General features: G+C 59.8%; 1 protein-coding gene across 1 annotated transcript in view; it reads right to left on the bottom strand.

Annotated features, from left to right (window-relative positions):
* Positions 1-26,186, bottom strand: part of DOCK2 (dedicator of cytokinesis 2) — a 400,138-nt gene that overhangs the window by 6,868 nt on the left and 367,084 nt on the right. Inside the window, exons 35-46 of the mRNA XM_004611557.2 lie at positions 25,977-26,133; positions 24,409-24,449; positions 22,016-22,106; positions 21,292-21,411; positions 17,400-17,489; positions 15,500-15,604; positions 14,592-14,733; positions 10,090-10,171; positions 9,239-9,323; positions 7,775-7,861; positions 5,401-5,577; positions 4,239-4,322 (exon numbers count right to left, since the gene is read on the bottom strand). Of these exons, the coding sequence (XP_004611614.2) occupies positions 4,239-4,322; positions 5,401-5,577; positions 7,775-7,861; positions 9,239-9,323; positions 10,090-10,171; positions 14,592-14,733; positions 15,500-15,604; positions 17,400-17,489; positions 21,292-21,411; positions 22,016-22,106; positions 24,409-24,449; positions 25,977-26,133 (1,261 nt within the window). The remainder of the gene's footprint in view (positions 1-4,238; positions 4,323-5,400; positions 5,578-7,774; positions 7,862-9,238; positions 9,324-10,089; positions 10,172-14,591; positions 14,734-15,499; positions 15,605-17,399; positions 17,490-21,291; positions 21,412-22,015; positions 22,107-24,408; positions 24,450-25,976; positions 26,134-26,186) is intronic.

The raw sequence follows: 26,186 nt of genomic DNA, 5'->3' as shown, positions 1-26,186 counted from the left end.
TCATTGGAAGAAATTTATAGAGAGAGATGAGAGGGGCAAGGAGAGGAATATGTCCAAGAGAGAACACGGTTTGTCCAGAGTGGAAGAAGCCCTTACACAACAAACTTTAGCATTTAAGTGACAAATACATGCATGCGTTATACAAACTCTTCCACAGAACTTGAAAAAGAGGGAATAACCTTGAGCTTTTCAGGACTTGGAAAACTTAGTTACAAAGAATTGAAGAAGGCTCTTATGCAAGGGAAGAGTGAGGAAGGGTCATGTTCGTGACAAGCCAGTGAATTCTGATCTTGGTTTGTGTGTGTGTGTGTGTGTGTGTGTGTGTGTGCGCGCGCGCGTGCATATGCATGCAAGTTGGTTGGTTTTCAGGCCACACCCAGTGCACTCAGGGCTTACTCCTGGCTGTACACTTAGGGATCACACTTGGTGGGTCTCAGGGAGACTATCTGGGGTACTTGGGATCAAATCTAGGTCAGCCACATGCAAGGCAAGTGCCTGCTTCCCTGCTGTCCTAGCCAGCCAGTGAACACTGAAAACAGAGCAAAGACTCCGTAAAGAGTCGGGGGGGGGGTGGGGGCAGGGAGGGACAAGACAGGAAACCCCAGGTGGAAATCAGACTTGAAGCCCAGTAATACATAAAGACGAAAATACATTATGACCAAGTAGCATTTATGTTATTTACCAAGGTTAGTTCAACATTCCAGAGCCGATCAATATAACTCACTGCACTAACAGAATAAAGAAGAGCATGGATCCTGCGACCGAAGCAGAAAAGGCATTCGACAAACGAAAAACCGATGCACGATAAAGCAGCAAACTGGCTGCTTGATCAGATCAGATCAGATCAAACGTTCCACTCTGAAATACTTGCCCGACACGGGGCAATCTTATGCTCTTCCTCTCCCCTAGTCATCAGTGAAATAATGCAAGAAAGGTAAATAAACAGCATGAGACTGGAAAAGAAGTGAATCTGCTCATATTAGCAGATGATGTGATTGTATCTGGAGGACATCTGAAGAAATGTAGAAAAGTGACTTCTTAAGTGAAATAGCAAGTAAGTGTTGGACATGAGGTCAATATACCAAACAATTCCACTGCATTCATACTGACAAAGGTAAAAATGAGGAAACAATACCACTTCTAATGAAACCAAAATTACCAAATGCTTAGGAGTCTACGAAAGTGTGAAAGACCCCTTCACCGAAAACCACACAATTTTGCTGAGTGGTATTACTCAAGTAAATAAAAGGAGTGAATCTCTTATATGGGACGATTCAATATTGTTAAAATAAAAATTCTCCCCAAACGAACCCATATATTTATTATATTGCTGTGCTGTGGAGGGGGGTTGTAGAAAGTGATAAAATGATTTTACATATATATGCATAAGTACACACACAGATAGACACTTTCACACTCAGACCTTAAAATTTATGATGAAACAACATCCCAATAAAATAAAATAAAGTGGTGTGGAGTGACTGAGATACATAGGAATCTTGGTGGGCGGAGTACAGATGGGTCCAGCCGGCTGGGAAGGTGCAGCCAGTAAGACTAGATGCACGGAGGGTTACTTCGGTGCAGCCAGTAAGACTAGATGCACAGCCTCCAGGCACGTGCTGGGGAGCAAGGGCTGTGATCCCCGAAAGAGACCAATAAGAACTCTCGGCGTAACCTGCCTCGCTCTGTCCCAGACCTGAAGACCGCCACGAGAATGGACGCTAGCGTGGTATTTGCAGAGCACATATTTCGTACACAGGCTATCGCTCAGACACAGAAGGAAACCCCCTGACTCACGTAACAACCTGTCTGACTATCTCAGGTCTAAGTGGGACAAGGAACCCACACACGCAATATCCTCCCATTTACACGGCGAGTCAGGAAGAGGCAAAACTCACGTGTGGCGACAGGGGTCTGGCCCAGAACCAGGCATTCTCACACGTGCTCACCAAGCCACCCCACACCCACTACACACCCAGCAGAAAGGGCACGTGGCTGCGCCCGGACCCCATGGATGGCCACAACTGCGGTCCCCTACGGGTGACTCCCTGCAACCCGGTCTCCATCAGTTCCCAGAGGAACTGGGACAGTGTGGCAGCGTCACACAGCCCGGCCGCCCAGAGGCCGCGCAGGAGAGAAACATGTTGCCGACAAGGCCACGAAGGGGTTTTACAAGCAGGACCACCAAACCAGATGGTGCCGACCCAGGGGAATGCGAGCATCGCGGTTCCATCTACACGTGGGTCAAGAAACAAGCAGGCATAAATGAGGTGTTTAGGAAGGCGTGCACAGGGCAGGCGGTGGAGACGGGAAAGGACTGCTGCTTTGGGGCAGAAGCCCACCCTGGGGGGCGGGGCCTCTGGAGCCGGCAGAATTCACTCCCTTCCCACGGGCCGGGCCACGGGTGTCGGGAGAGAAATCAGCGGACGGACCGGCTTTGTCATGTGAGCATTTCTCACGCTGCGCCAAACGTGTGAAGGGGGAAGATTCTCTCGACACGCTCCACGCTGGTGGATTCGAGAAAATCTTCACAAAGGAAAGAAAAAAGCAGCGATCAATACAAAGGGGGCTTCCAAAGTGCCAGCACGGTGGGGGCGGGAACCTCCCCTCTGAAGCCAGGGGGTTGCCTGCGAGAGGAAAGCCAAGCAGCCCCTGTGACGCGAGACCCTCCCTAGGGCTGGGCCCCAAGAGGCGCTTCTGCGGGTCCCGTCCTGTTGCTGTGTTTCTGCTGCCGGGACATGGTACGAGCGGACGCAGGACACGGCGGGAGCCAGACTGGGCGCCAGAGGATTGCCGCCGCCGACGACGCGGAGGGCTCTCTCCACTGTCAGCTCGGCGGGGGCCCAGCTAGGGGACCCTTCTCTGGGTGGGGGGCAGGAGGCTCGGTCATCCTCGGTTCTGGCAGCAACCAAGCACCACTGAAAGGGGCTGGGCTGGGGACTTGCGCTACAGGGACTCGGGTCACTAGGGGGCGCTACTCGGAGCTCCAAAGGGCGCTTAGAGGACGCACCAAGACAGCTGCTCTCAAAGCACCCTTTCTCTGTGCGCGCATGAGGGGGCCCGGGGGCGCGTGTCTCTGGATTACCCCCAAGAATTCCTTGAGAGCGCACAGGTGGGTGTAAGCTGTGCTGAGAACACGGCATGGAGAGTTCATTACCCGGCAAAAATGCGGGAGGTCTAAAGGCCCGGGGGCAGAGATGTGAATTGAGAGTGAAACCGGATAACCAAATCGACGCGACCTGTCAGCCCTCCCCGGGCACCCCAGAAACCCTGGAGGAAGAGGGGGAGAACGAGTCAAAGCCGGGCCTTCCTGCTTCCCACGCGGGGGGGACAGGGGCGCCAAAACCTTGGGCCGCTGGGGACTCCCGGGGGCGCCTGGGTGTCACAGGTGGCACGGGCCAAGGAGGGAGAGAAACTTCCAGGGGCGCCGATGCACCCCAGCAAGACGGTGTGTGCAGGGCTGGCGCGTGGCTCTGAAGCCGAGACTGGCAGGGTAGGGCAGGGCAGGGCATGGCCTGCCGTGGGAGCCCTTATTTTAAGAAAAGGGGCTGCACCCAGTGCTCCCCGCTCCCCGACGCCCCCGGAGTCCCAGAAACTGCCCCCACAAGAGCTCGCTTTTCTTTGCAGTGACTGGCACGGAGGAAGCAGCGGGGGGCGGGGGGGCAGCCAGCTGCACATGCCGCCGCCCCCAGCCTCTGCCCTCTGGCACGCCCCGCTTCGGGTGCACCTGGTCCCCTGAGGGGAGCCAGGGCGTGTGTGCTCTGGGGGGGCTGCGGCCCAGTGGTGCTTCTGCAGAACGGGGAGAGGAGAGGCCCTGGTGGAGGGGGGTGGGGGGGAGAAGACCGGAGAGGCAGAGGAAGGCGGGGCAGGAGGGAGGGGGGTGCCCGGAGAGAAGGGATTAGTCGGGGGTGGGGGGCAACGCTGCCAGCAAGGATGGAAGGCGGCAGGTGGGCCCGGCGTCCCCCCGCGCCCTGGCCTGGCTCTCAGGGCTGAGCCGCCTGTGCCTCACCCAGGCCCTCTGACCCCCGCAGCCGGACAAAGGCCAGGAGACTTCCAGCCCTCACGGCTGCCTGAGCATCGGAACCCGAAGGACGCGTGCTGGGAGGTGGCGGGGGTTGGGGGGGCGTGGTGGAGGTCTGGGGGTCTGCTCCTCATTTCAGAACCCCCCTCCCCCGCCCCCATCTGACTGCTGCTCAGACCAAGCGGCGAGCCCACCAGGGCCCACGGGGCGGCTGTACCTGCCAGGCTATGAGGTCCTTGAGGCGGTTCAGCTTGTCCTGGTCCTCGGGGTGGTCCCGGATGTAGTCTTCAGTGAAGAAGGCCTGGGCGGGGGGCAGAGATGTGGCTGGGGCTCCCTGCTCCCGCCCCCCACCCCGCCCCAGAGCCAGCTCGCTGGCCCCAGAGAGCTCCCAGCTAGACGAGTCCCTGCCCCAGGGAAGTGGTCGTCACAGCGGGGTCGGCCCCTGGGCCCACCACACGCAGGGCCTTGGCCCTGCCCAGACCCACCCAGGGTCCGAATCCCTGGACTGGGGTGCGAGCGAATCAAGGCGCCCTCCACCTCAGAGCAGGGGCCCTGATTCTCCGTCCGGCTCTGGTCTCAGTTTCACAGGAACAGGTGCCCACTTCCTCCTCAGTGGCCCATTAATTCACGTCCTTGGCCCAGACCAAGCAAGGCCGTTCTGTTCCCCACCGCTGCCAGGGAAGGCTCTGTCCCCTGCTGGGAGGCCACTATGGATTCTGCCCAGCGGAGAAAGTGATCCATGTAACTGCAGTGGCTAATGGGACGCATGTCATTGGTGACACTTCTCCTTTCGCCACCTACCAGGATGCTCATAAAGGAAGAAAAGAAAAGAAAAGAAAAGAAAAGAAGAGAAGAGAAAAGAAGAGAAGAGAAGAGAAGAGAAGAGAAGAGAAGAGAAGAGAAAAGAAAAGAAAAGAAAAGAAAAGAAAAGAAAAGAAAAGAAAAGAAAAGAAAGCGAAGCAAAGCTGTGACCCCAGCCCTGGAGTACTATCCGGAGTCTCCCTCTCCCGGGGGTCGCCTGTTCCGAGTCCCATCTCTTGCCGTCTGTCGGGGGATCTCTACGTGTCCGTGGAAGCCGGGCTCGAGCACACGGCACGGACTGTGACCCCTGGGCTGAGAGGGGCTGGTTTGTGGTCAGCCCACAAGCGTTCCTGAAGAAGGAAGGGAAAGCAGGAAGTAGCTGGAAGGCGGGAGGGGTCGGAAGGCCTGGCTGTGTCCGGCTCCGTCCCCCCAGACAGGAGGTGACGACGGGAGGAGCAGGAGAGAGGAAGGCTGGGACTCCCCGGGTGAGGGTGCAGGGGCTTGAGGAGTACCCAGGGGTCAGGCAGCCGGGTCCCGCCGGGCCGCATGGACGGCCCCTGGGCCTGCAGGGGCCTCACCTTCTCGTACTTGGCGAAGCCCCCCATGACGGCAGGGTCCACGATGCCGTTGAGCAGCATGGACAGCGGGTTGATGGGGAGGCTCTCGTCGCCCTGGTACTGGTTGATCATCATCAGGATCTTCTCGTTGGCCGTGGACATGGTTTCAATGGCATTCTCCAGGGGACTGATGGTGCTCTGCGGAAAACGAGACCGCCAGTCCACATGTGGACCCAGTAGGCACCCACACATGAATGCACACACATGAATGCACACATGCACACACACATGTGCAAAAACATATGCATGCACACACGCACACAAACATACACATGTGCAAAAGCATATGCACACACGTGTGCAAAACATATGCATACACATGTACACATGCATGCATGCACACACACACACACAGTGAGCTGTAAGGGGAGACTGCTGTGCTCTGTGGATGGGAGCTACAGCCTCCACTCCACGTCCTCGTGTCTGTCAGTCACGCAGACTGCAGGGGCTTTCAGAGGCCGGAGTGCAGGAAAATCATCACGGTCACCTGGACAGAGGCCGGCATCGCACCTGGATTTCCATAAGAGCCGGAACAGCGGCTGGAGGGGCGCGGGCTTTAAGGAGGGTTATTAAGAGTGTAAAGCCCTATTGATTGGTTTTCTCCCGTTTCTGCAGCTCTCTGTGGATCCCCGAATCCTTAACCTCATCACAGCCACCAGGCAGGGATGAAGAGTGACGCTCCCTTTAGACTCCCGACTCTGCATCAGTGATGGGCTGTGCACGTGTCTGGTGGCACTGGCCACATGCAGGAAAGAGCAGGTGATAAGGGAGGGGGGCCTATCTACCTCCCGCCCCCGTCTGTGTGCCCGCGCTGGGCACGGCATACAGTGGCTCCCGGTGAATGCCCCAGCAATGGGCAAGATTCCCGGGGCAGATGGCGGCAGAGCAGGGGCGAGGAATGAGAGACTCCCGACTCCCACGGCGGGTTCCCCCGCTGCCTTCAAGCCTCCGGCCTCTCGACGGGGCCACATCTGTGTCCTCAGCAAAGAGCCCCTGTCTGACTGGCCGCGAGGGGGAGATACTCGGTTTTAGTACTCGGTTTTAGTGCTCGATGCACAGTAGGGCAGCGTCCTAAAGCGTCCGTCTGTGGGGCGGTGCTGGCACGCGGGTGGGAGTCAAGCGTGGGAGAACTCTGCTCCGGGGAGGGAGGGGTAGCTCGGGGGGTTCCCGGGAGTAGGAGCAGACTCGGGGCGGGGGGCTGATCCATTTCTCTCCCAACACGCACGTAACCGTGTCAAGCACTGTGCTAAGACCTGGAGCTCTCGCTGTAGGTTCCCATGCTAGTGGGGCAGGAAACGGAAAGGTCCGAGTGCCAGAGGGGCAGCACCAGCAGGCCCTGGCAGAGGGGCGGCGGCCACGGGAGGTGCCCCCACCACAGCAGGCCTGCGGGTACGAGGGGGAGGTCGGTGCCAATACTGGAGGGAAGGGGGCGTCTAACAGAGGCCCTGGGGCCAGGACGTGCCCGGGCTCTCCCTCCCGTCAGCGGAGACCCTCTAAGGAGCGTGGCTTCCCCACGGAGGGGTGGAGCCTGAGCGGGAGGGACGTGGTCTGTCACTATCAGCCCCGAGACCGGCGGGTCCTGGCAGCCCCCTGACAGCCTGGTCTGGGCCCTGGGGGTGGGGACATCAGGGAGCATTTACGGAGCCTGCGGGACCCTTCCCTTGTCCGAGCTCATTTTAACTCCTGAGCAACACTGACTTGTTCTCCCATTTTACAGATGAGGAAACTGAGGCACGAGTCAACTCGTGTGCTGCTGAAGGGTGTTGGAAGACGTGGGGTTGACAGTAACCTCCCCGGTCAACCCCCTAGACGAGGCTTCCTCTCTCCTTCCTCTGAGTCCCTCAGTCCCCTCCCCCCCAACAATGACCAGGACCCTGGAAAGGGTCCAAGTGGCGAAAGTGAGATGTTCACAGAGTGAAAACCCTGGTTTTGCCTCTGCATGAGCGCCTCACCGAAGCTCAGTTTATCCATCTATAAAATGGGTTCCCAGCGGTTTCCCTACAGAGGAGCCTCACAAGGCTGTGGGGGTGGGGAGGGGGTGAGGTGGGGATGGTGGGTCGCAGTTCCAGGCTCCCGACCCCAACCCTGAAGTTCCCAATTTGTTCAATTCACGACTGGATTCTCAGTTTCACTGACAAGGCAACTCAAGTCGCCTTTTTTTTTTTAAAAAAAAAACAAAAACAAAAACAAAAACAAAACCCAACAAAAACCAACAATCTGGAAGCCAAGAATCCCCATGGAATCCTCACACCGGGATTCCGGTGCCCCCACCCCGTGACTCTGGACAGAGTCGCCGCACCCCCCCATTTCTCTGCGGGAGGCACCCCTGGCTCACCTGGGACATGTGGACCACTTCGAACCAGCGCAGGATGCCCGGGAGCTTGTAGGCCGTCAGGAAGGCGGTTCTCTCGATCCACATGGACTGACCCGCGGGCGGGAAGCACAGTGATGAGACCCCGAGAAGCCGGGCACAGCTGACCGGACCCCGAGCCTCCCAGGAACCCCAGGAAACATCTCGGCACCCAGAGACGCTCCCACCCCCCCAAGAAGAGCCCTGGCTCCTTCATTGAAGCATCTCATGGGTTTTTTTTTGGGGGGGCGGGCGGGCTTCTTTAAGTGGTTTTCAGAAAGCCCGGGGTCCCCATGCCGTGCTGTGGGGGCTGGGCGGGGCCTCCAGGCCCACACTCCACAGTGCTCAGGGGGGCCCAGGAAGTTTTACTCTGGGTCTGGGCAGCCCGAGGTCTGAGGCCACACGGAACCGGGCGCCTCTACCTGTTAGGGGTCTCAGGGGCAGCGATTCCCAGCTAAGGCCAAGCTTCCAGACGCAGCGGGCCTAGAGCCTCTCTCCTGCAGGAGGACCACCCGGGGCTCTCCTTCCCACAGCCCCCGAGGCTGCGGCCGCTCTGCTGGCCCCCACAGGCTCCCTGGGGATGCCCGGTGAGGGTCTCACCCTCCGGAGGACCTGAGACGTATGGGGGTCTGAGCCGCCACAGCGCCCTGCACTGCTCGTATGCCTCCCCCCTGCGATGGCCGCTGAGCCTGAGGCAGGGCCCTGGCTGCCATGAACAGACAACGGGTCAAAGAGACAGTGGAATACTATGCAGCTGTTAGGGAAGATGAAGTCGTGACATTCGCTTGTAAGAGGATGGGCACGGAGAGTGTCGTGGTGAGTGAAAGGAGTCCGAAAGAGAGGGATGGACAGAATGACCGCACTGTGGAACATAAAGTAATGTAGTATGAGACTGACCCCCCCAAGGACAACAGAGACAAGGGCCAGGAGGACTGCCCCGTGGTTGGAAGCCCCCCGTCGTGAGCTGGGGGAGAAGGCAGCTGGGATAGAGAAGGGAGCACTAAGCCAATGATGGTTGGCGGGCTCGCTCGGGACGAGAGACGTGTGCTGACCACGGACAGGGGGCCAGGCATGACGGCCTCTCAGCATCTGCGTTGCAAACCATAAGGCCCCAAAGCAGAGAGAGAGTAAGAAGGAAAGTTCCTGCTGCAGAGGCAGGGGTGGGGTGGGGAGAGGCGGCAGGAGGGACACTGGGCACACTGGTGTCGGGAAACCGTCACCGGTGGAGGGATGGTATTGGAACATTGCATGGTAGAAACCCCACCACGAGCAGCTCCGTGACTGTATCTCCCGGTGATTCGATTAAAAAAAAATTTTTTTTGAAAAAGGAAAAGAAGAGAGCGCCCAGCCTCCCAGGGCACTGGTGACCGTGCCCGGGAGCAGCAGGCGGCCTGGCACCTCGGGCAGGAGGGCCCGGGCTGCCTCGGGGGGGGGGGGGCGGATACTCACAGCAAACTCGTTCTCGGGGTCCACGGGCCCCCTGCGCACGGGCCGGGAGTAGTGGAACTTCTGCACGTAGTTGGACTTGTAGAAGCTGGAAGACAGGAGAGAGAGGGGGCGCCTGGGGGCCGGCTGTGTGGGGGGCTTAGCCCCAGGCCCGTGGCCTGCAGGAGGTGGGGGGGCGGGCAGCGCGCCCATAGCCTGAGCCGAGCGCCCCTCGGGGTCTGAGTGCGCAGAGCCGGCCTCGGGCCTCGGGGAGGGTCTGTCTGACACACTCGGGGCTGCCTCACGTCCCGGGGGGCTGGGCCAAGGGTTCTTTGCCCCCCCCCCACAGAGTCCTGCCCGGGGCTCTCTGCCCGGGGCTGGGTCAGAGCTGGGCACCCGGAGGCTGCTGGGGGCCGGGCGAGGCTACAAAGGCACGGAGGGGCCCCGCTGACCCCTGGGCCTGGGCGCCCGCCCCCTCCCCCAGTCACCGTGACTGCAGATGGTCACCTGCCGTCACGCTGCTTCCCCGTAAGTCCCGTCATGCATCCAGTGGCAGTGGGCTGCCCGAGCAGAGCTGGACGCTGCCCCTCTGGGGAAACGCGCCCTTGCCACCCCACCCCTGCGGTCACCGGTCCATGCTCTCCACTGCCCGGGCACCCTTGGGCATCTCCATGTCTCGCTGAGAGCCCGTGCCGGTGCCCGCTGAGCGTTCTTGGGGCCGCCAAAGGGGGCCACACTCTGTTCCTGCAGCCCTCTGGGGGCAGGGCTGATTCCCAGGGAGGCAGAGCGGACCCCGGGGGGAGCACCCCTGCCGCTGCAGCTCCTCGTGGCCCCTCCCGGGGCCCCTCCCCCGTCCCGTGAGCCCCGGGCCTTACTTGATAATCTGGTCCGGCACCGGCTTATTCTTGAACCGGGGGTGTTCGTCCAGGACGGGCTGGACAGTGAAGCACTGGATGTCTGGGGTCGTCGTGGTCAAGGGGCCGTAACGGTCACTACCGGAGGCTGCTTCTAGCTGCCACCCTCTGGGATGGCCCCGGGACACTCACCCATGCCCAGCCCCTGGCGCTGGTGGCCGTGGCCGGTGAGGCACGGGTGGGCAGGAGCAGCCTCGGGGCCCGGCTCTGCTAGCAGGTAGGCACGCGTCACCCTCCCCGCCCCACCCCGGGACGGTCCTGGTGTCCCCTGACTGTGGCGCCCGCTGCCTGCTGTCTCAAAGAGCAGCACTGGGGACGCGCAGTGTCCCTGGACCACCACAAGGACACCAGGTGCAGGCCAGGCAGCTCGGAGCTGTGGTGGTGAGGACTAACCTACAGGTCTGCGTCCCGTGACCCGGGCTGACCTTGGCCCCGAGCAGCAGTACCTCCCGAGCCTGCTGGAAACGGCCCCGGCCCTCACCAGCCAGAGCCGAGTCTGCGCCAAGGCCCTGGGGCTGACGTGCGCGGGAAGACCGGCTCGGAGCAGCTGTCCCGCTGTGGTTTGGGGCTGGCAGTTCCAAGGGGCTACTCCAAGCTTGGGGTCACTCTCGGCCGTACTCAGGGGAGCGGGCAGCTCTGGGGGTGGAGCCTGCCTCCGAACCCAGCCCACTGAGTTCTCTCAAACACACACACACAATCACACACACACTCACACTCACACACACACTCACAGACACATCCACACACACTCACACACACACTCACACTCACAGACACATCCACACACTCACACACTCTTACAGACACACACAAACACACAAACTCACACACTCACAGACACATCCACACACTCACACACACTCACACAAATACACACATTCACACACATATACATATTCACACACATACTCATACACACTCACACATTCAGACACACAAAACTCACAACACTCATACTCACACAAATACACACACTCACACACATACATATATTCACACACACTCACACACTCAGACACACAAAAGCTCACACACACTCACACACATTCACACACACATACATATTTCACACACACTCACACACTCAGACACACAAAAGCTCACACACATTCACACACATACATATATTCACACACACACTCACACACTTAGACACACAAAAGCTCACACACAAATAAACAGACACACACATTCACAAACACGTACACATATTTACACACTTATGCACACACTCAGACACACACAGAAACTCAGACACACACAGAAACTCACACACACTCACAGACATGTACACTCGTACATACACATACACACTCATGCACACACTTACACACTCAGACACAAACACAAACTCACACACAAACGCAGAGACACGCAAACTTGCACACACACATACACACTCAGACGCGCACACTTGCACACACATACACAGGCGCGCGCGTACACACACACACACACACACACACACACGGCCCTGATGCCCTGGGAGCAGCTGACCGAGCAGGGGCCAGAGGCTGTGTCCCTGTCCTGTCCATCACTGATGCTTGCGGTGGCACCGGGTCCCTCCAGGCCTCCGGCAGCCGCGGTGAGCTGACGGCCCCCACTCCGACCTTGCTCCCCCCACCTCCCATTAGGCAGCCCCACCCCTCTGCTCAGCCCGGGCCACCAGCGGCCCCCCCCCGCCCCCACACTCTCCTGGGCTGGCTTTCCGCCCTCGAGGACCTGAGAGCTCCAGGCGGGGCTCAGGCAGCAGACCCCAGCCACGCTGCTCTCCCCCAGGGGCGCCCCAGCTCTCCCCGCCTCGCACCTGGACGGCGCTGGCCCTCGCCGCAGGGGTGGGTTGGCCGAGCAGGAAGTGGCCGGGCCCACCGTGCGCTCGCTGCCCGCTCACTGTTCCTCCTCGGGGAAGTACCTCCGGGCCAACTGGGGCTGCTCGTGAAACGACCAGACCCCTCTGGCGGGACTGTGCCACTTCCTGGAAAGCCACTTTCTCCTTAGCCGTAGTGCCAGTGGCGTCCTCTGGGAGAGGAGCGGCTCTGGGTTAAGTCTAGGGCGGGAGGCGGCAAACGAGGCCCACAGCTCACGTCTGACCCCCCGTCCGGCAGGGCCCATGGCTGAGAACAGGGGTCTGTGTTTCTTTTTTGCTTTTTGGGTCACACCCGGCGATGCTCAGGGATGACTCCTGGCTCTGCACTCAGGAATTACCCCCGGCGGTGCTCAGAGGACCCTATGGGATGCTGGGACTGAATCCGGGTCGGCTGTGTGCAAGGCAAACGCCCTCCCCACTGTGCTATCGGTCCAGCCCCTCTAAGTGTGTTTTGTGTAGTATTCTTTAAAGTTTTTCTGTACATCTGTAGGACTGTTGTTGTTCGATTTTCCTTGAATTGCTTCATTAAGTGTTTTCTCACTCTGGGACTAGGGATGTAGCTCAGTTGTAAAGCATTTGCCTTGCCTGTATGAGACTCTGGGTTCAATTCCTGGCACTGCCAGAAGTAAAGGAAATTATGTCAATATAATATGTCCTCATTTTAAAGAATGAAATTACATATTTGAGCTGGTTATATTTCTTCCTAGCATATTCAATATGCCAAAAACAGTAACAATTAGTAACGCTAACAACTAAAAATTTTCTTTTTGGGTCACACCTGGCAATATACAGGGGTTACTCCTGGCTCTGCACTCAGGAATCACCCCTGGCGGTGCTCAGGGGACCCTATGGGATGCTGGAAATCGAACCTGGGTCGGCCGCGTGCAAGGCAAGCGTCCTCCCCGCTGTGCTATCGCTCCAGGCCCCAGGATTCTATTTTTCAAACCAACCAACCAACCAACCAAGAGCGTTTCATGCCTGAAACTCTGGCGTTCACGCGTCCAGGGGAGCCGAGTGTGTGTACACGGCACGGCGCTGAGCTGTGTCGGGCTCAGGGCCACCGTCCCATGACCACAGCAGGGCCACGGGCCTGGACGGGGCCGGCCAGCCCACGGGGAAACAGCCCTTCCTCACCGGGCCGACTCAGGCGCCTTTGCCAGCTCCCGATCAGAGAGGTTTCAGGACACTGAACCTGGCCCTGTGAGGTCCTGGAGCTCCAGGCGTCAGGGGTGGGGGCGTGGCCGCCCCCCCCCCCCCCGCCCGCCCACGTGCCCTCCTGGAGCCCGGAGCCAGGCCGCGGGGCTGCCCGACACGCGCAGGCCCACTCACCGGCACCCTCGCCCTAATCCGCGTCTCGCCGGTAACCAAACTCGCATTTGTAACCAGCCGGCTCCTCCGCCAGCTGTATTTCCTCCTGCAAATAACCATGGCCGCGCGGGCATGAAGGGCAGGCGGGCATAATGAAAAGGTTACGGATGAATATTTATCACCCGGGGGAAAAATATTTGGATTAAGGTTCGGCCGACTTGAGCAGCCCAGCCGCGCGGCCTGTCAGGCCCATTTTAAAGGCTGTAACTTAATTTGCGCCAAAGGGTGTGGAGCAGGGGGTGGCCGGGTCAAGGCGCCCGGCTCGGCGGTGTGGCCGCAGCAGCCCCCAGGAACAGGCTGCTGGCCTCAGCTGAGGCCTCACACTCCGGGCCCCCATGCCCGGCCGTTCCCCAGCCTCACCCCCGCTGCCCGCCGGAGGCCTCCGCAGCCCCTCTCCACGGGCCCAGCACCCCTACCTTCCAGGACACGGCGGCCGTGAGCATGGCCGAGCTTCAGGCCGGCCCCAGCGGGCTCACCGGGCCTGTGAGAAGCGCAGGAAGGGCACTTGCGGCCAGCTGGCAGGGGACAGCCTCTTCCCGAGACTCAGAGACGGGGTGCGAAGGAGCAGAGCGGAGGGAACAGGGTGGGCCAACTCAGTACGGGGGAAGGGGGATGGTGAGGGGTGTGGGGAGAGGGAGACGGCTGGGGCAGCGGCCCTGGACGGGCAGGTGGGGCCGGGGGCCGGGCAGCCCAGGAGGCTGGTTTCCTTACAAGAGCAAAGTGGTGCCGTTTCCGTCCTTGGGACCTGCCAGATCCACTTGTCCCTCCTTCAGGGACACCCCTCAACCCCCGCCCCTGCACCGCTGCTAACCCGCGGCAGCTCACCCGATTTCTCAGGAAGACCTCCCTGCTCCCAGCCGCCTCGGCACTGCTGGTGCCGACCGCATTTTAATGGCTAGAACAAGGGGTCCTGTGAGCTGATCCGTGAGCGCCTGATTAGCAAGATTATAGGCGGCCTGGAGGCAGGACCACCTCGGGCTACAATCTCCAGTGCTCCGTCTAATCGCCTGTCGGGCCTGGCGCTGAATCGGGGCTCGGCAGTTTGAGCTGCTTAAACAGAAGGGCGGTGAGCACAGGACTCCGTGAAGGCGGCGCCTAGAGTCCCCCGGGGGGCATCTTTGCATCCTGCCCTGGACGCTCCGATTGGCACCATGCAGAGCTTCTGAGCTCTGTGTGCTGAGAAGGGCACGGCGGCGCGGCGGGGCGGCGGGGCCTTCCCCAAGGATACACTGGCCGGGCGCGTTCTTCACGTCATCCCCCGGGGCAGAGGTTGTGTTCATCTTCTCGGCGTTGGGAAACTGGCTCATCAGCTGCACCTGGAAGTCCTCCCGCCGCTCGTACTCCTTCCCCCGGTAGATGAACACTTTGTTCTGCAGAGGAGTGACGCGCGCGAGGGTCAGAGCACGGGCTTGAAGGAGCAGGTCCTTCTTTGAGCCAGGGGCCGAGCACGGTGCCGAGAGGCCCCCGCCCGCCTCTGTCCACGGGAGTGATTCCTCACGAAGTTCCCCGTCCCCTTCTTGGGCCCCAGATGCTTCCCTCCTGCTCGGCTCAGCTTCACTCACTAATTCATGCCTCCCGAGCAGTGCACAGGGCCACTAGCGGGGGGCTCTTGGCTGACCAGGTCGGCCTCAGTTGGATGTGTGGGCTCGGGGGATACGGTGCCGCTCAGGCCCCTGTGGGGTGGGTGGGGGGCGGCATGAGTGCTGGAGACTGAACCGGGGCAAGGTGCATGCAAGGCTGGTGCCCTTAGCCCTGTGCTCCCTCCGTCTCTAACGGGCCACGTGTGCGGGGCTGGGGCTGGACAGGGCCAGTATCCGGTCCGCCAATATCTGGCTCCTGGCCACATCTCCATGGAAACAGACTTGGCTCCTCCAGGATATTGCCTCTTCGAGAGGTTTTCGAGGAGGGGTGGGGTGGGGAGTGGGGGTGGGGGGGCCGTGTCTCTTTAGGAACACTAACAACGTGTGGAGATGTCACCAGCAGGGACGGCTTCTGCCGGCTGCTCGGTGGGTCCAGCCAGATGCGGCTACAAAATAAAGTCCTCCTGTGCATGAAACTGCCCCCAGCCTGAGAGGCCCAGGCCCTCGGCCCCGGCTGCTTCTCTCCCCCCTCCCCGCCCCCCTCCCACCTACTCACCCGCAGGAAGGAGGGGAATCCCTGGCCGTAGTACCCGACAGCAAAGTAGTCTGGCCGGGGCCGGAGGATGTTCATGATCTTCCCGTAGAATTTTGCCTGCTGGTTCTGAAAGGAGAAACTCAGAGCCGGCACCTGCAGCTCGGCGAGGCCACAGCCTGGACCCAGGGTGCCCGCCAGCGGACATGCCCAGAGCCGTGACCGCGACAGCCGCGCCCGTGAGCTGGCACCTTCTGAACTGCTCTCCCTCCGGGGTCCGCCGGGCGGCTCCCCACTCCCCTGGCCCGCACCTCTGCCCTGAGAGCAAAGGAGCTGCAGCTCACGGCACAGCCGGGAGCCCGGGCCTGAGCTCAGTTCACGGGGCAGGGTCCCCGTCAGGACACCTCCGTGGGCGTCTGCCATGGACCACGTGCTGGACGTAGCTGTCTTCTTCCTGTGGGCCCCCCCTAATGCACCTCGGCCGCTCACTAAGAGGTGTGGCAGTCGCTTACATTTCAACATCTCTGAAAGACGTTTTTGCTCCCCTCTCACCAGACACCAACTCTGCTGGGTGACACCCCAGAGCGCCACACAGAGACACCTCCAGCGCGCGCCGCCAAGGTGTGGCTTCTCCTGCGAGCCCGCTGCAAGCGGCGCTGTGTGCTGGGCTATGCACCTGCCTGTGTCTTGGATGCACGTTCACACGGGGGCATGCCCGAATGTGCATGGACATACGCGTGTGCATGGGTGTGTAAGGAAATGTACTGTGTATGTGGATGGGAATTGGTGTGCACAGGTATGTACTGGGCATGTGCACATGCGTGTAAAGAGCATGGGTACATATGTGTGCACCGGGTGTGAGCGAGCATGTGTGTGCTTGGTGTATGTGCATAAATGTGTGTATGTGTGCTTGGTGTGCATACAAGTAATTATGCATGCATGACTCTACTAGGAATGTGTGTATGTGTTCAAGGACATGTGTGTTTGGGAATGTACATGTAGTGTGCATGTTTATCCTGAGTAATTATGTGTGCACGTCCATACTGGGAATGTGTACGTGAGTGCACGGTGCACACCAAGTGTGTGTCTACATGTGGATATGTGCATGTGTGTACCGGGCAAGTGTATGTGTGTGCATGTTTATACCAAGTATGTTTTATGTGTGCACGCACAAATTGGGACTGTGGATATGTGTACATGTGTGCATGTGCCTGCCAGGTATTTGTGCATGTGTGCATACAAACAAGCACGCACATGTTTGTACTGGGAGTTCCTGCAAGTGGGCTGTGTTCACTGGGAACAAGTCCATGTGTGGGAGCCCGAGTGTACACACTGAGAAGGCATGTGTGCCTCCACATTTGCAGCCGTGTACGCGGGCCTCTGTGTAGGCGGCCATCTGTCTGCCCGTGTCATGTCCTAGCCGACTGTCCTCCACAAAAGGCTCCCCCCACTAAGAGTTTGCTTTCTGGAAACAGCTGTGCTGACCCCTGGAGACAGGCCGCGCGTGGGTGAGGGCCCGGGAGAAGGCGGGCTCCTCTGCATGGCTCTGCGCCATCCCCAGCCCGGGCCTCTGGCTACCACGTGAGCGGGCGAGGCAGGCGCCCCCCACCTGCGACATCCCCCACCAAGTCGTGACCATGGAGCAGCTACTGGGGATCAGCCAGGGGGGGAGCATCTTGATGTGGCTTGTCTGTTCACCAGAGAGCTGAAATGGGAGCTTTCGCTTAACTGGCGTAGTGGTTTGTGGGGCTCTTACTGCAGACGCAGCTCGGTGTTAGCAGGGGGGAGTGGGGCAGAGCGGAAGGGCCTCGGCGCTTCTAGGAAGCAGCAAGTGGTCCCAGGACACTCCCAACCACACAGCCACCCCCCTGCTTCTCTTCCCTCGCCCCCACGCCCGGTGGCCCCCAGGCCTGCAGGGCCTTACCAGGTTCTGGCTGAGCAGCTCGTAGTCGAAGGTCTCCATCTCGTACTGCCCCGCCAGCTCCTTGCACAGGCTGATGGCCTCTTCCCACATCTGCAGGGCGGCCAGCGAGGCAGGGTCAGGGCCACCTCCAGGCTGGCGGAACCCCGTGACCCTGGGACCAGGCTGCACGGGGACTGCCGAGCTCTCGAATGCACACAGTGCCCTGTCTAGGAGCACCGGGCCCCGGGGAGCACTCCCCAGGGAAGAGGGCGCCCTGCGGAAAGCAAGGCTGGGGGCCTGCCGGGTGTCACCTATGGCCTAATGCTTGGCTCGCCACTGAACACGCCTGGTACACGCACCTGTGAGACCCCGGCTTTCCTGTGCAGGGAGCAGGGAGGCCTTCAGAGAGAAATGGCTCACAAGGAGCAAACAGGGTCCCGGGGCCAGAGAGTTTCTGGGACGAAGGGGGTCCCAGAACCCAGTTCTCCCAGTGTGCACCCCGAGGATGCTTCTACTCAGTTAATCCCATCCTCCTTTTTTTTTTTTTCTCTCTCATCACCCTTCTTTCCACCCTCTGCCCCTCTGTTCCCCCCTCCCCGGAATCTGTCCTCTCATCAGACTCCAGGTATAGCCCCCGCTCAGGGGGCCGAGGGACAGGCCCAGGCCTCTAGGAGATATTTCTCTTCTGTCTTGGGTGCAAGTGAAACCGAACCTTGTACAGCTGGGGCAGAAGTGAGGGATGACACCACAGAGGGGCTACGTGGGAGGGCGTGGGAGCAGGGCAGGAGAGAGGTGCAGGAGGATACGGAAAAACAAGGTGACTAGATTTGTCTGAGTGGTCCTCTCCCCGCTCAGGAAGTAGTCGGGAGACCCTTGCCCTCTGCTCCATCTACCCGGAGCCAGGAGGCGCCGCCGCCTGGCCCAGGGGCGCTGGGGAGCCCTACAGAGGCAGGGCGGGCTCAGGGACAGCCGTGACTGCTTCACGTGTGGTTTACTGAAGGTGGGCGGCACCCCTAAATGGAGAAGCTGGGGGCCGGCGGGGAGGCGGGGGAGAGCTCCCAGAAGGCAACGTGTGCTTCGGAGTAAAAGTTCTCTGCAGCCGAGCGGAAAAATACACGAGAAGTACAAGCGCTGAGTGTGGGTGTGTATGTATGTGTGTGTGTGGGGGGGTGGGCGGGGGCTGGAAGCCCATGGACCACTTGGTGAGTGTCTTAAATTAAAACACTTGCTGCGCCAGGAGGAACCAAGGCCTGGGCCGGGCTGCCCGGGGATTTCTCTTCTGCCTGAACAAGAAGCTGGCGCTAAGGCCCCGGGGTTGGTCAGGGAACGGTTTGGCGCCAGTGAAGGTCTCAGCGAGTGTCCCACCAAAGTAGCTAGAATGGCTCTCCCTGTGCATCGGGACCAGGCAGGGGTGGGGGTGAGGGGAGGGGGCTGGGGAGGGGCCGTGCCTGGGACTTTTCTCCTCTGCCCCATGCACCGGACACTCCTCGGCTTCTCTGAGACTCATGTGCTGTCACGGGGCAGGGAGGCCAGGAGTGGTGCCGTGACGGAGCACATACATACACATGGCACGAGACCCGTCTGCTCACAGAGTGGGGGAAGGTGACGTGTGGGCGGGGCCAGAGTGACCGCACAGCAGGGGTGGGGGGCACTTGCCCAGGACGCGGCTGACTGGGCTGGAGCCCCCCCACCCCCAGAGCTCCCCCAGGAGAGCCAGAAGCCCTGGGCACGGCCGGGGTGACCCCACCCCTCCCGCCGAGTCCAGGAATCTGCATGAACATGAACGGACGGAATAGTGAGGCCTGAGGGGTGCAGGGGTGACGGCACCGAGTCAGAACCAGGGTGTGTAACCAGAGGCGCCGAGCTCCCAGGCGTGGGAAAGCAAGCAGGAAGGGGTGCGACGCAGCTGGGCTTCCTTCCAGTAGCTTCCACAGCAGTGTCTCTCCACTTGAGAGTGAACTGGACTCGTCAACGCTCCCCTCTCTGTTCCAAAAGATCTTGGCAGCCCCCCGCCTCTGCCCGCCCTGCACTGCTCAATTCTCACACAGCACCGACGGCACCGACGGGGAACGGGCGGACAGAGCCCGACCCTCCCCCTGCTCAGCGGACACCCTGAGTGCCTGGAGGAGCCGTTTGCCCTCTCTGTGCTGCACGGTGGGCCTTCGCCGGCTTTCAGCCAACCGGGAGAGCAACAGCAAGATCCGCCTGGGAGCCGGCGGGGCGGGGCGGAGGGTCCCGGCGGGCGGGCGGGCTGCCCTCGAGAGGCTTGTCATTATAAATTACGAGAACAGTGTTCTCCGGCCGCTCGGCTCCTGCGGATTTATAAGCCTTTTACAGACATTACTTCATTTCATCTTTCCAGGGAAGGTGGGAAGACCGGACCAAACAAAACTCATTAGTAAGTGATGCCCTACAAAGTCATCCGAGGCCTTGCAATTCAGACGAGAGGCGAGGCTCTCAGGAACCCGAGGACTCAAAAAAAGAAAAAGGGGGCTGGAGCGATAGCACAGCAGGTAGGGCGTTTGCCTTGCTCTCGGCCGACCCGGGTTCGATCCCCGGCATCCCATATGGTCCCCCAAGCACTGCCAGGAGTAATTCCTGAGTGCAAAGCCAGGAGTAACCCCTGAGCATTGCTGGGTGTGACCCAAAAAACAAAAAATAAAAAAAAAGAAAAAAAAGAAAAAAAGAAAAAGGGGGGCCCCCAGCTGGCCCCCGGGAAGGCGGAGCACATTTCACACGATTTCCCAGGGCTCCACTGCACTTCCTCAGCCCGCTCAGAGCCCGGCGAGGCCTGCGGGATGCTCAGTCAGGGCGGGGGACTGGAGTCTGCCGGGCTGGGACCACGGGAGGCGGCACGGGAGTAAGATCTGAAACCCAGGGACTGCCTTAGTGCCTGAGCAACAGCTGCATTTCCCAGCGAACACCTGCCACCACCAAGAACACCTGGCTGGCGATTCTTGAAGGTTCACGGGAGGTGACAGGCTGGAAGCACTGTCCCCACCCAGACAAACACCCCACCCTGGCTAGCTGGGGTCAGGACGGTGCTCATTGTCACTCCTCTGTCCCTGTGTCCACTCATCAGGGCCATGTGTGTTTGGGGGAGGAGGGCCCTGCACGCCGGGCTCCGTGCTGGCTGCTGGGGCACTCACCAGTGGGCAAGACCAGTCTCGGGGCTCACGGCCAGCTACCGTGGGCAGGCGACAAGCACGGGGAAGCAAAGAGATCGAGTGATGTCGGAGGGTGACCAGTGCTCGGGGGAGGGGGCATCCGAGCCAACCCCGGCAGCAGACACTGCGGGGGGCAGACAGCGTGAGCCGGGGGACCAGTGCCCGGGCTCCGGGGCAGCAGCGAGCGTGGCACAGAGATGGGAGCGAGAGGAGGCCTGGTGGGGCCAGCGGGGAGCAGGTGATCCCGAGAACGGCGCGGCTTGCTCTCTGCTGCCTGCCCCCCTGGTGCCCGCGGGGACGGAGAGCTACCGGGGATACAGAGGAGGCAGGGACGTCGCCTGGGCCTGTTCGATGGCCAAGCAAGGCTGACACTGGGGACGAAGATGGAGAGAAGAGTGGTCAGCCCGAGGATTGCTGACCACGCCTGCAGAAAGACTGGGTGTGGAGGACAAGACAACTGACCCGGGGAGCCAGGGGCCCCACAGACAGGAAGGGACTGACCTTCCCAGGAGTCAGGGGCCCCACACAGGAAGGGACTGACCTTCCCAGGAGTCAGGGGCCCCACACAGGAAGGGACTGACCTTCCCAGGAGTCAGGGGCCCCACACAGGAAGGGACTGACCCGGGGAGCCAGGGGCCCCACACAGGAAGGGACTGACCTTCCCAGGAGCCAGGGGCCCCACACAGGAAGGGACTGACCTTCCCGGGAGTCAGGGTCCCCCCACAGGAAGGACAGGGTCGAGTTACCTTTCCTTTGTCGAAGTAGCCAATGATGGTCTCGTAGAGCGTCTCCTTCAGCTGGCGGTGGGTCTGGGGGTGCTGCTGGCCTGTCTGCATGACCTGGGATGCGCACTGCTCGTCCGACCACTGCACAGGGAGGACACGGGTCACCACGGGCACACGGTGGGGGGAGCAGGGCACGCATGCGCCCAGCCCCACGGCAGCCCGGCCCCTGGGTGCTGGGCCTCGGGCGGGAAGGTGCTGGCTGCCCTTCCCAGCAGGAGGTGCCTCCTGTTTCTGCCTATACCCCCCCTGCAGTTTGTAGGAATTTTATCTGCAGCCCATCGAGACACGGGCCCAGCTCTTCAGAAACCCAGGAAAAATACTTCTGATTCTGTGAAGCCGCAGTACCCTTTCCAAGAGAGACAAAAGCGAGCTCTCTGGGCAGGCTAACAGTCTTAAGCTGATGTTTGGATGTCATGTCAAATGGCTTGGATGTTATATAAAACCTCGAGACATATCCCGGGATTACTGTGGCTGAGAAATGGGAAGGACGCGGAACATCTTATGTGATCAGGCCCTGTAATGAAGAACCTGCCAGCCTGAGATTTCGGGGACAAAGGAAAAAGAAATCAAAAGAAACTGCATTTGGCGAATTCTTTCTCCTCTCCTGCTGAACTCTTCCACTCACTGGGCAGCCCCCCGGGCTGGGGGTGGGAGGTCTCGGATGTTGGAGGGGGGGGGATTGCACCTTGAGGAGTGAGGTGTGGAGCAGGAGTGTATAGGCGGCCTCGGTGTAGTTTTCACAGTCCAGGTGGAGATCGCGGAGTTTGTACAGGTACCTGTTGGGGACACGCCACGGTTACCAGGAGACGAGGAGGTGGGGAGTGGGACCAGGAGTGTCAGACAGGACACGCGGGTACCTCTCGGGTCACAAGAAAGTCCCCCCCTGGCCCGGGCTGTGAGTGACAGTGACAGCACCCCGTGTCTGGGTGCTTAGTGTGGCTGCCTTAGAGCGCCGAGTCCTCGTGACACGCGGGGAGGGGGAGACGGCCTGCTGAGGACAGCCATGTTTCAGATGGAGAAAACTATCACCTGCTTGGACTCAGGAGGGACGAACCCGGCCAAGCACGGTGGCAAGAAAGGGAGAGGGGAAGAAATATCTCGACAGATGTCAGGTGCCGGTAGGTGGAAAAGCAGGGGTGCGGCCCCAGGCTCGTCTCCGGGGGAGCCCGAGCTCTCGTGCTCCCTAGGATGCTGGGTTCTGGAATGGACCACAGAGGGCCCCGCCTACCCTCGCTCCTGGGCCTTCCGGGTGGAGAGAAGGGCACACACTTGCTGGGGAAGAGAGGAAGGCAGCGTGCCGGGGCCCACGCCCCTCCACACTACACTCTCTCTCCAGCCCCAGAGCAGACGAAAATTAAAATTTCCAATGTGAGAATCTCTAGGCAAACAAATTATTTGGCAGCCAATTGCGAGTATTTTTACATTGCAGATCATGCCCTATTTATGATGTGACTTTCCTAGATTACTATCTTTCTCAGATCTCCGAGACTCGGGGGGGGGGGGTGGGGGGGAATGTGGGCCTGGCCATCTGTGTTCCCAGAGGCGGGGAGAGGCGGGGGGAGGGAGGGAGCCGGTGCCAGGCTCTTCACCTGGAGCAGCCCATCCAGCCCTCGGAACAGAAGGCAAAAGAGAGAACCAGGCCAAGAGCGGGGCCCTCCAGACCCCCCAACTTCATGCCACTGTATCTGAGTGCTGAAATTAGACATTACGAGTGCGGTTCCAGCTAGGGAAGTCGAGGGAATTATCTGTTATCCAAATGTTTGCTCCTATTTCTGGAATATCACTAAACCAAGTGCCTAAAAACGTGGCAGTAACAGCAGAGTGAATCCAGGCTTGGACACAAGGCCTCAAGAGTGGAGGGCTGGCGAGATGGAACAGCGGGGAGGGCACGTACCTTGTACGAGAGGCTGACCCTGGTTCGATTCCCAGCTCCCTCTGGGTCCCCTGAGCCTGCCAGGGGTGATCCCTGAGGGCAGAGGCAGGAGCAAGGCCTGAGCACTTCTGGGTGTGGCCCCCAAACAAAAACAAAAAGGATGGATCGAAAGCCCCGTATTGGGCATGTGATTCAGTGACAAAGCACATACTCTTGCACGCATGAGACCTGGGTTCTGTCTCTGCGCCTCAAAGAGAAGCCTTGAAAACACCCTGATTACTACCCTGTCACTTTGCGGCTTTAACTTCATACGGATATGCACAAAGATATATACATATATATCCAAGAATTGGACTGCTGCGTTATTTATGGCAGAAACATGTTAGAAACAACAACTAAATGTTCAATAATAAAAGAATGGCTCTATAAATTATATTACCTACTGGGGAAAGAATTTCATAGTTTCATTGAAAATGATATTGAAATACATCTGTTGACACAGAATTCTTGTCAAGCAAAGAATAAATTACATAAATATGATCTGAGTTTTGCAAAAAACTCAATCTATATATTAATATCAAAGGGCCTAGAAATATGTATGAGTGATGGGAGTTTATTTCATTTAAAAATGTTCCCTATCTGTATATTATGGCTTTTTTTTTTTGGTTTGGTAATAAGTATGCTTTATTTTTGAAAGAAGCAAAAATAACAGTAATAAAAGACTTTGGAGGAAAAAAAAAAGAGATTCTGAGGAAAACCGGCAAGGGAGTTCTTTGCTCCGGGCCAATGTCCCCCCAAACCCCATCCTGATAGGCTGGGAATCCTGAAAATGCCTACAAGGAAGCGGCCGCAGGCTCTTGGGGTTGTTTTCCCTTTGAGACAGGCTTGGCCAGGGACATGCCTCATAAACCCGAAGGAAGTCTGAGGAGCTGCCGGCCAGATGAGCCCATCCACAGGGTGGGTATGGAGAGGCCGGGTGAGGCTGTGGAGAACCAGCACCTCGGGGCCGAGCGCCCTGGGGCCTGGGGAGGGGAGGGGAGGGCAGAGCGGAGGGTGGCAGACGGCACTCTGGACACAGTGAACCCGAGAGAGCCAAGAGGGTAAGTTTAGCTGCTCCCCGGGCAGGTGGGCGGTGGGGAGCCCCTGACGGCTGCTGGGCGGGAGAGCAAGACGGCGGGCCTGGGGCTCACGACAGCGAGTCTCACCTGATGTACATCTCTTCCCGGTTGTTGTCTTTGTAGAAGTTCTAGGTCAGGAGGGAAAAAAAGAAAAACACAGTGATGAGAGCTTTTCCGTGCCGTGTGCAGGGGTGGAGAACTGAGGGGGCGGGAGCGAGGAGAGGCAGACTCCTATTTGCTATCGAGGTGTCGGCAGGGAGGTGGGGGGTGGGGGGGCAGGACCCAAATGTTTCCTTGCAAAAACTCTCAGGAGTTGATTCCACCCTGGACGCCACTTGCCTGCACCCTTGGCCATAAAGGGAGCTGGGCAGTATCTCAGCCCTCAGGCGCCCAGGAAGGCAGGGGGGCGGTGGTGGGGGGGGGCGCGGGCGGGGGCCACCAGCATGGGAACAGCTGTTCTGACCAAGCCGAGGGGAGAGGCGGCATTTGCCCGGGCTCAGCCTCTGGGCTCAGGCGCCTCTGAGCTGGGGTCCGAATAACGTCAATCATTAGGGCGATGTCAGTGTGACAGAACGGGCCCCAGCTCCGTAGAGCGGCGACCTTTGGGGGTGGCAGAAGGATCAGGAGTGATAGTGCGAGTCTGCAGCCCAGACCCCTCGAAACTCGGTGATAAGTGACAAGCCCGTATCCTGTGCCGGGTCGAGGGCCGTTTGCACGAGCACTGAGTCCGGCACCAGGAATCTAAGCCTGTGCCTTTGGTCCGTTTGTCTGTTTCCAGGCCACGTGGTGCTGGGGGGCTACTCCCGGCCCGGAGGTTGCTCCTGATGGTGCTGGTGGGCACGGAAAGTGGCACCGCAGGGCACCTCACCCGTGAGGCCTCACCGATTGGGGCCAGGTCATATTCCCACCCGTGAGTCAGACTTTGAGAAGAAACTTAGTTTGGCCCCCCGGGGGCCCCCCAAGGATGCCCCGCACGTAGAGGGAGGGGGAGGTGTCATGTCCAGTGAGGGGACGTGGCCGGAGCAGTCACGAACTGCGGAGCCGGCCGGATCTCAGCTCTCATGGACCCACTTCCCACAGGCTTGTGTCTCGGGCCCAAGGGCCCAGGCCAGTCCCTCAGAGCATTTTAGGGTGGGCTGACGTGGCTGGGGGTGGGGGTGTGGGGGGTGCGGCCCTGCTGCTGCCTGGCCTCTGAGCAGCCCAAGGTCAGACAGAGGGAGCTGGTTGGAGCCAGTAGGGGAGCTTGTGTGTGCGGAGGCGTGAAGGCAGGGGGTGGGATTCACACCCGGCCACGGGCCGGGGCGGCACAACCTAAGGAAACAGGCGCCCTCCACCTCCCCCACAGCAGGCGAGCAAACTCAGCTGCACGGAACTTCCGGGCCTGCTCTAGTGCCCCGGAGAGCACGAGAAAGCACAGGCTCTGCCCCTCAAGCCGCCCTACCCCACCACCTTCCTTCTTCCTGATGCTCTATAAGGAAACGCAGGCTCAGACACTTGGTCGGGGCTTTGGCTGTGCAGGGACCCGCTTCCATGTCCGGCCATCCCTTCCCCTGCTCCCTTAGACCAAGCTCTCCCCCCTACCCCCCCCCCCCTCCGCCTGCCCCCGGGTCTGCCCTCTGGCGCGGTGGTGTACAGCCACGACCAGCCCCACAGACCAGCAGGTTCACGGTGCAGCTCATGCGGTTGTCCCTGCTCTCGTCGGTCATCACGCCCCGGTAATCCAGAAGCTTCTCCAGAAGGCCTTTGACCAGGCTGACGAAGTTCTCCACGGACTTGGAAATGGTCGGGTGCTTAGCAGCGCACTCCATCAGGCTGTGGGGACGGGATGGGTGGGGGGGGGGGAGGGGAGGGGAGCTGATGAAGAG

This window comes from Sorex araneus, chromosome 2 (genome assembly GCF_027595985.1).
Source record: "Sorex araneus isolate mSorAra2 chromosome 2, mSorAra2.pri, whole genome shotgun sequence".
NCBI classification, from domain to species: Eukaryota; Metazoa; Chordata; class Mammalia; order Eulipotyphla; family Soricidae; genus Sorex; species Sorex araneus.
Note: the sequence above shows the minus strand (reverse complement) of the source record. Positions and strands in the feature narration are given on the sequence as shown.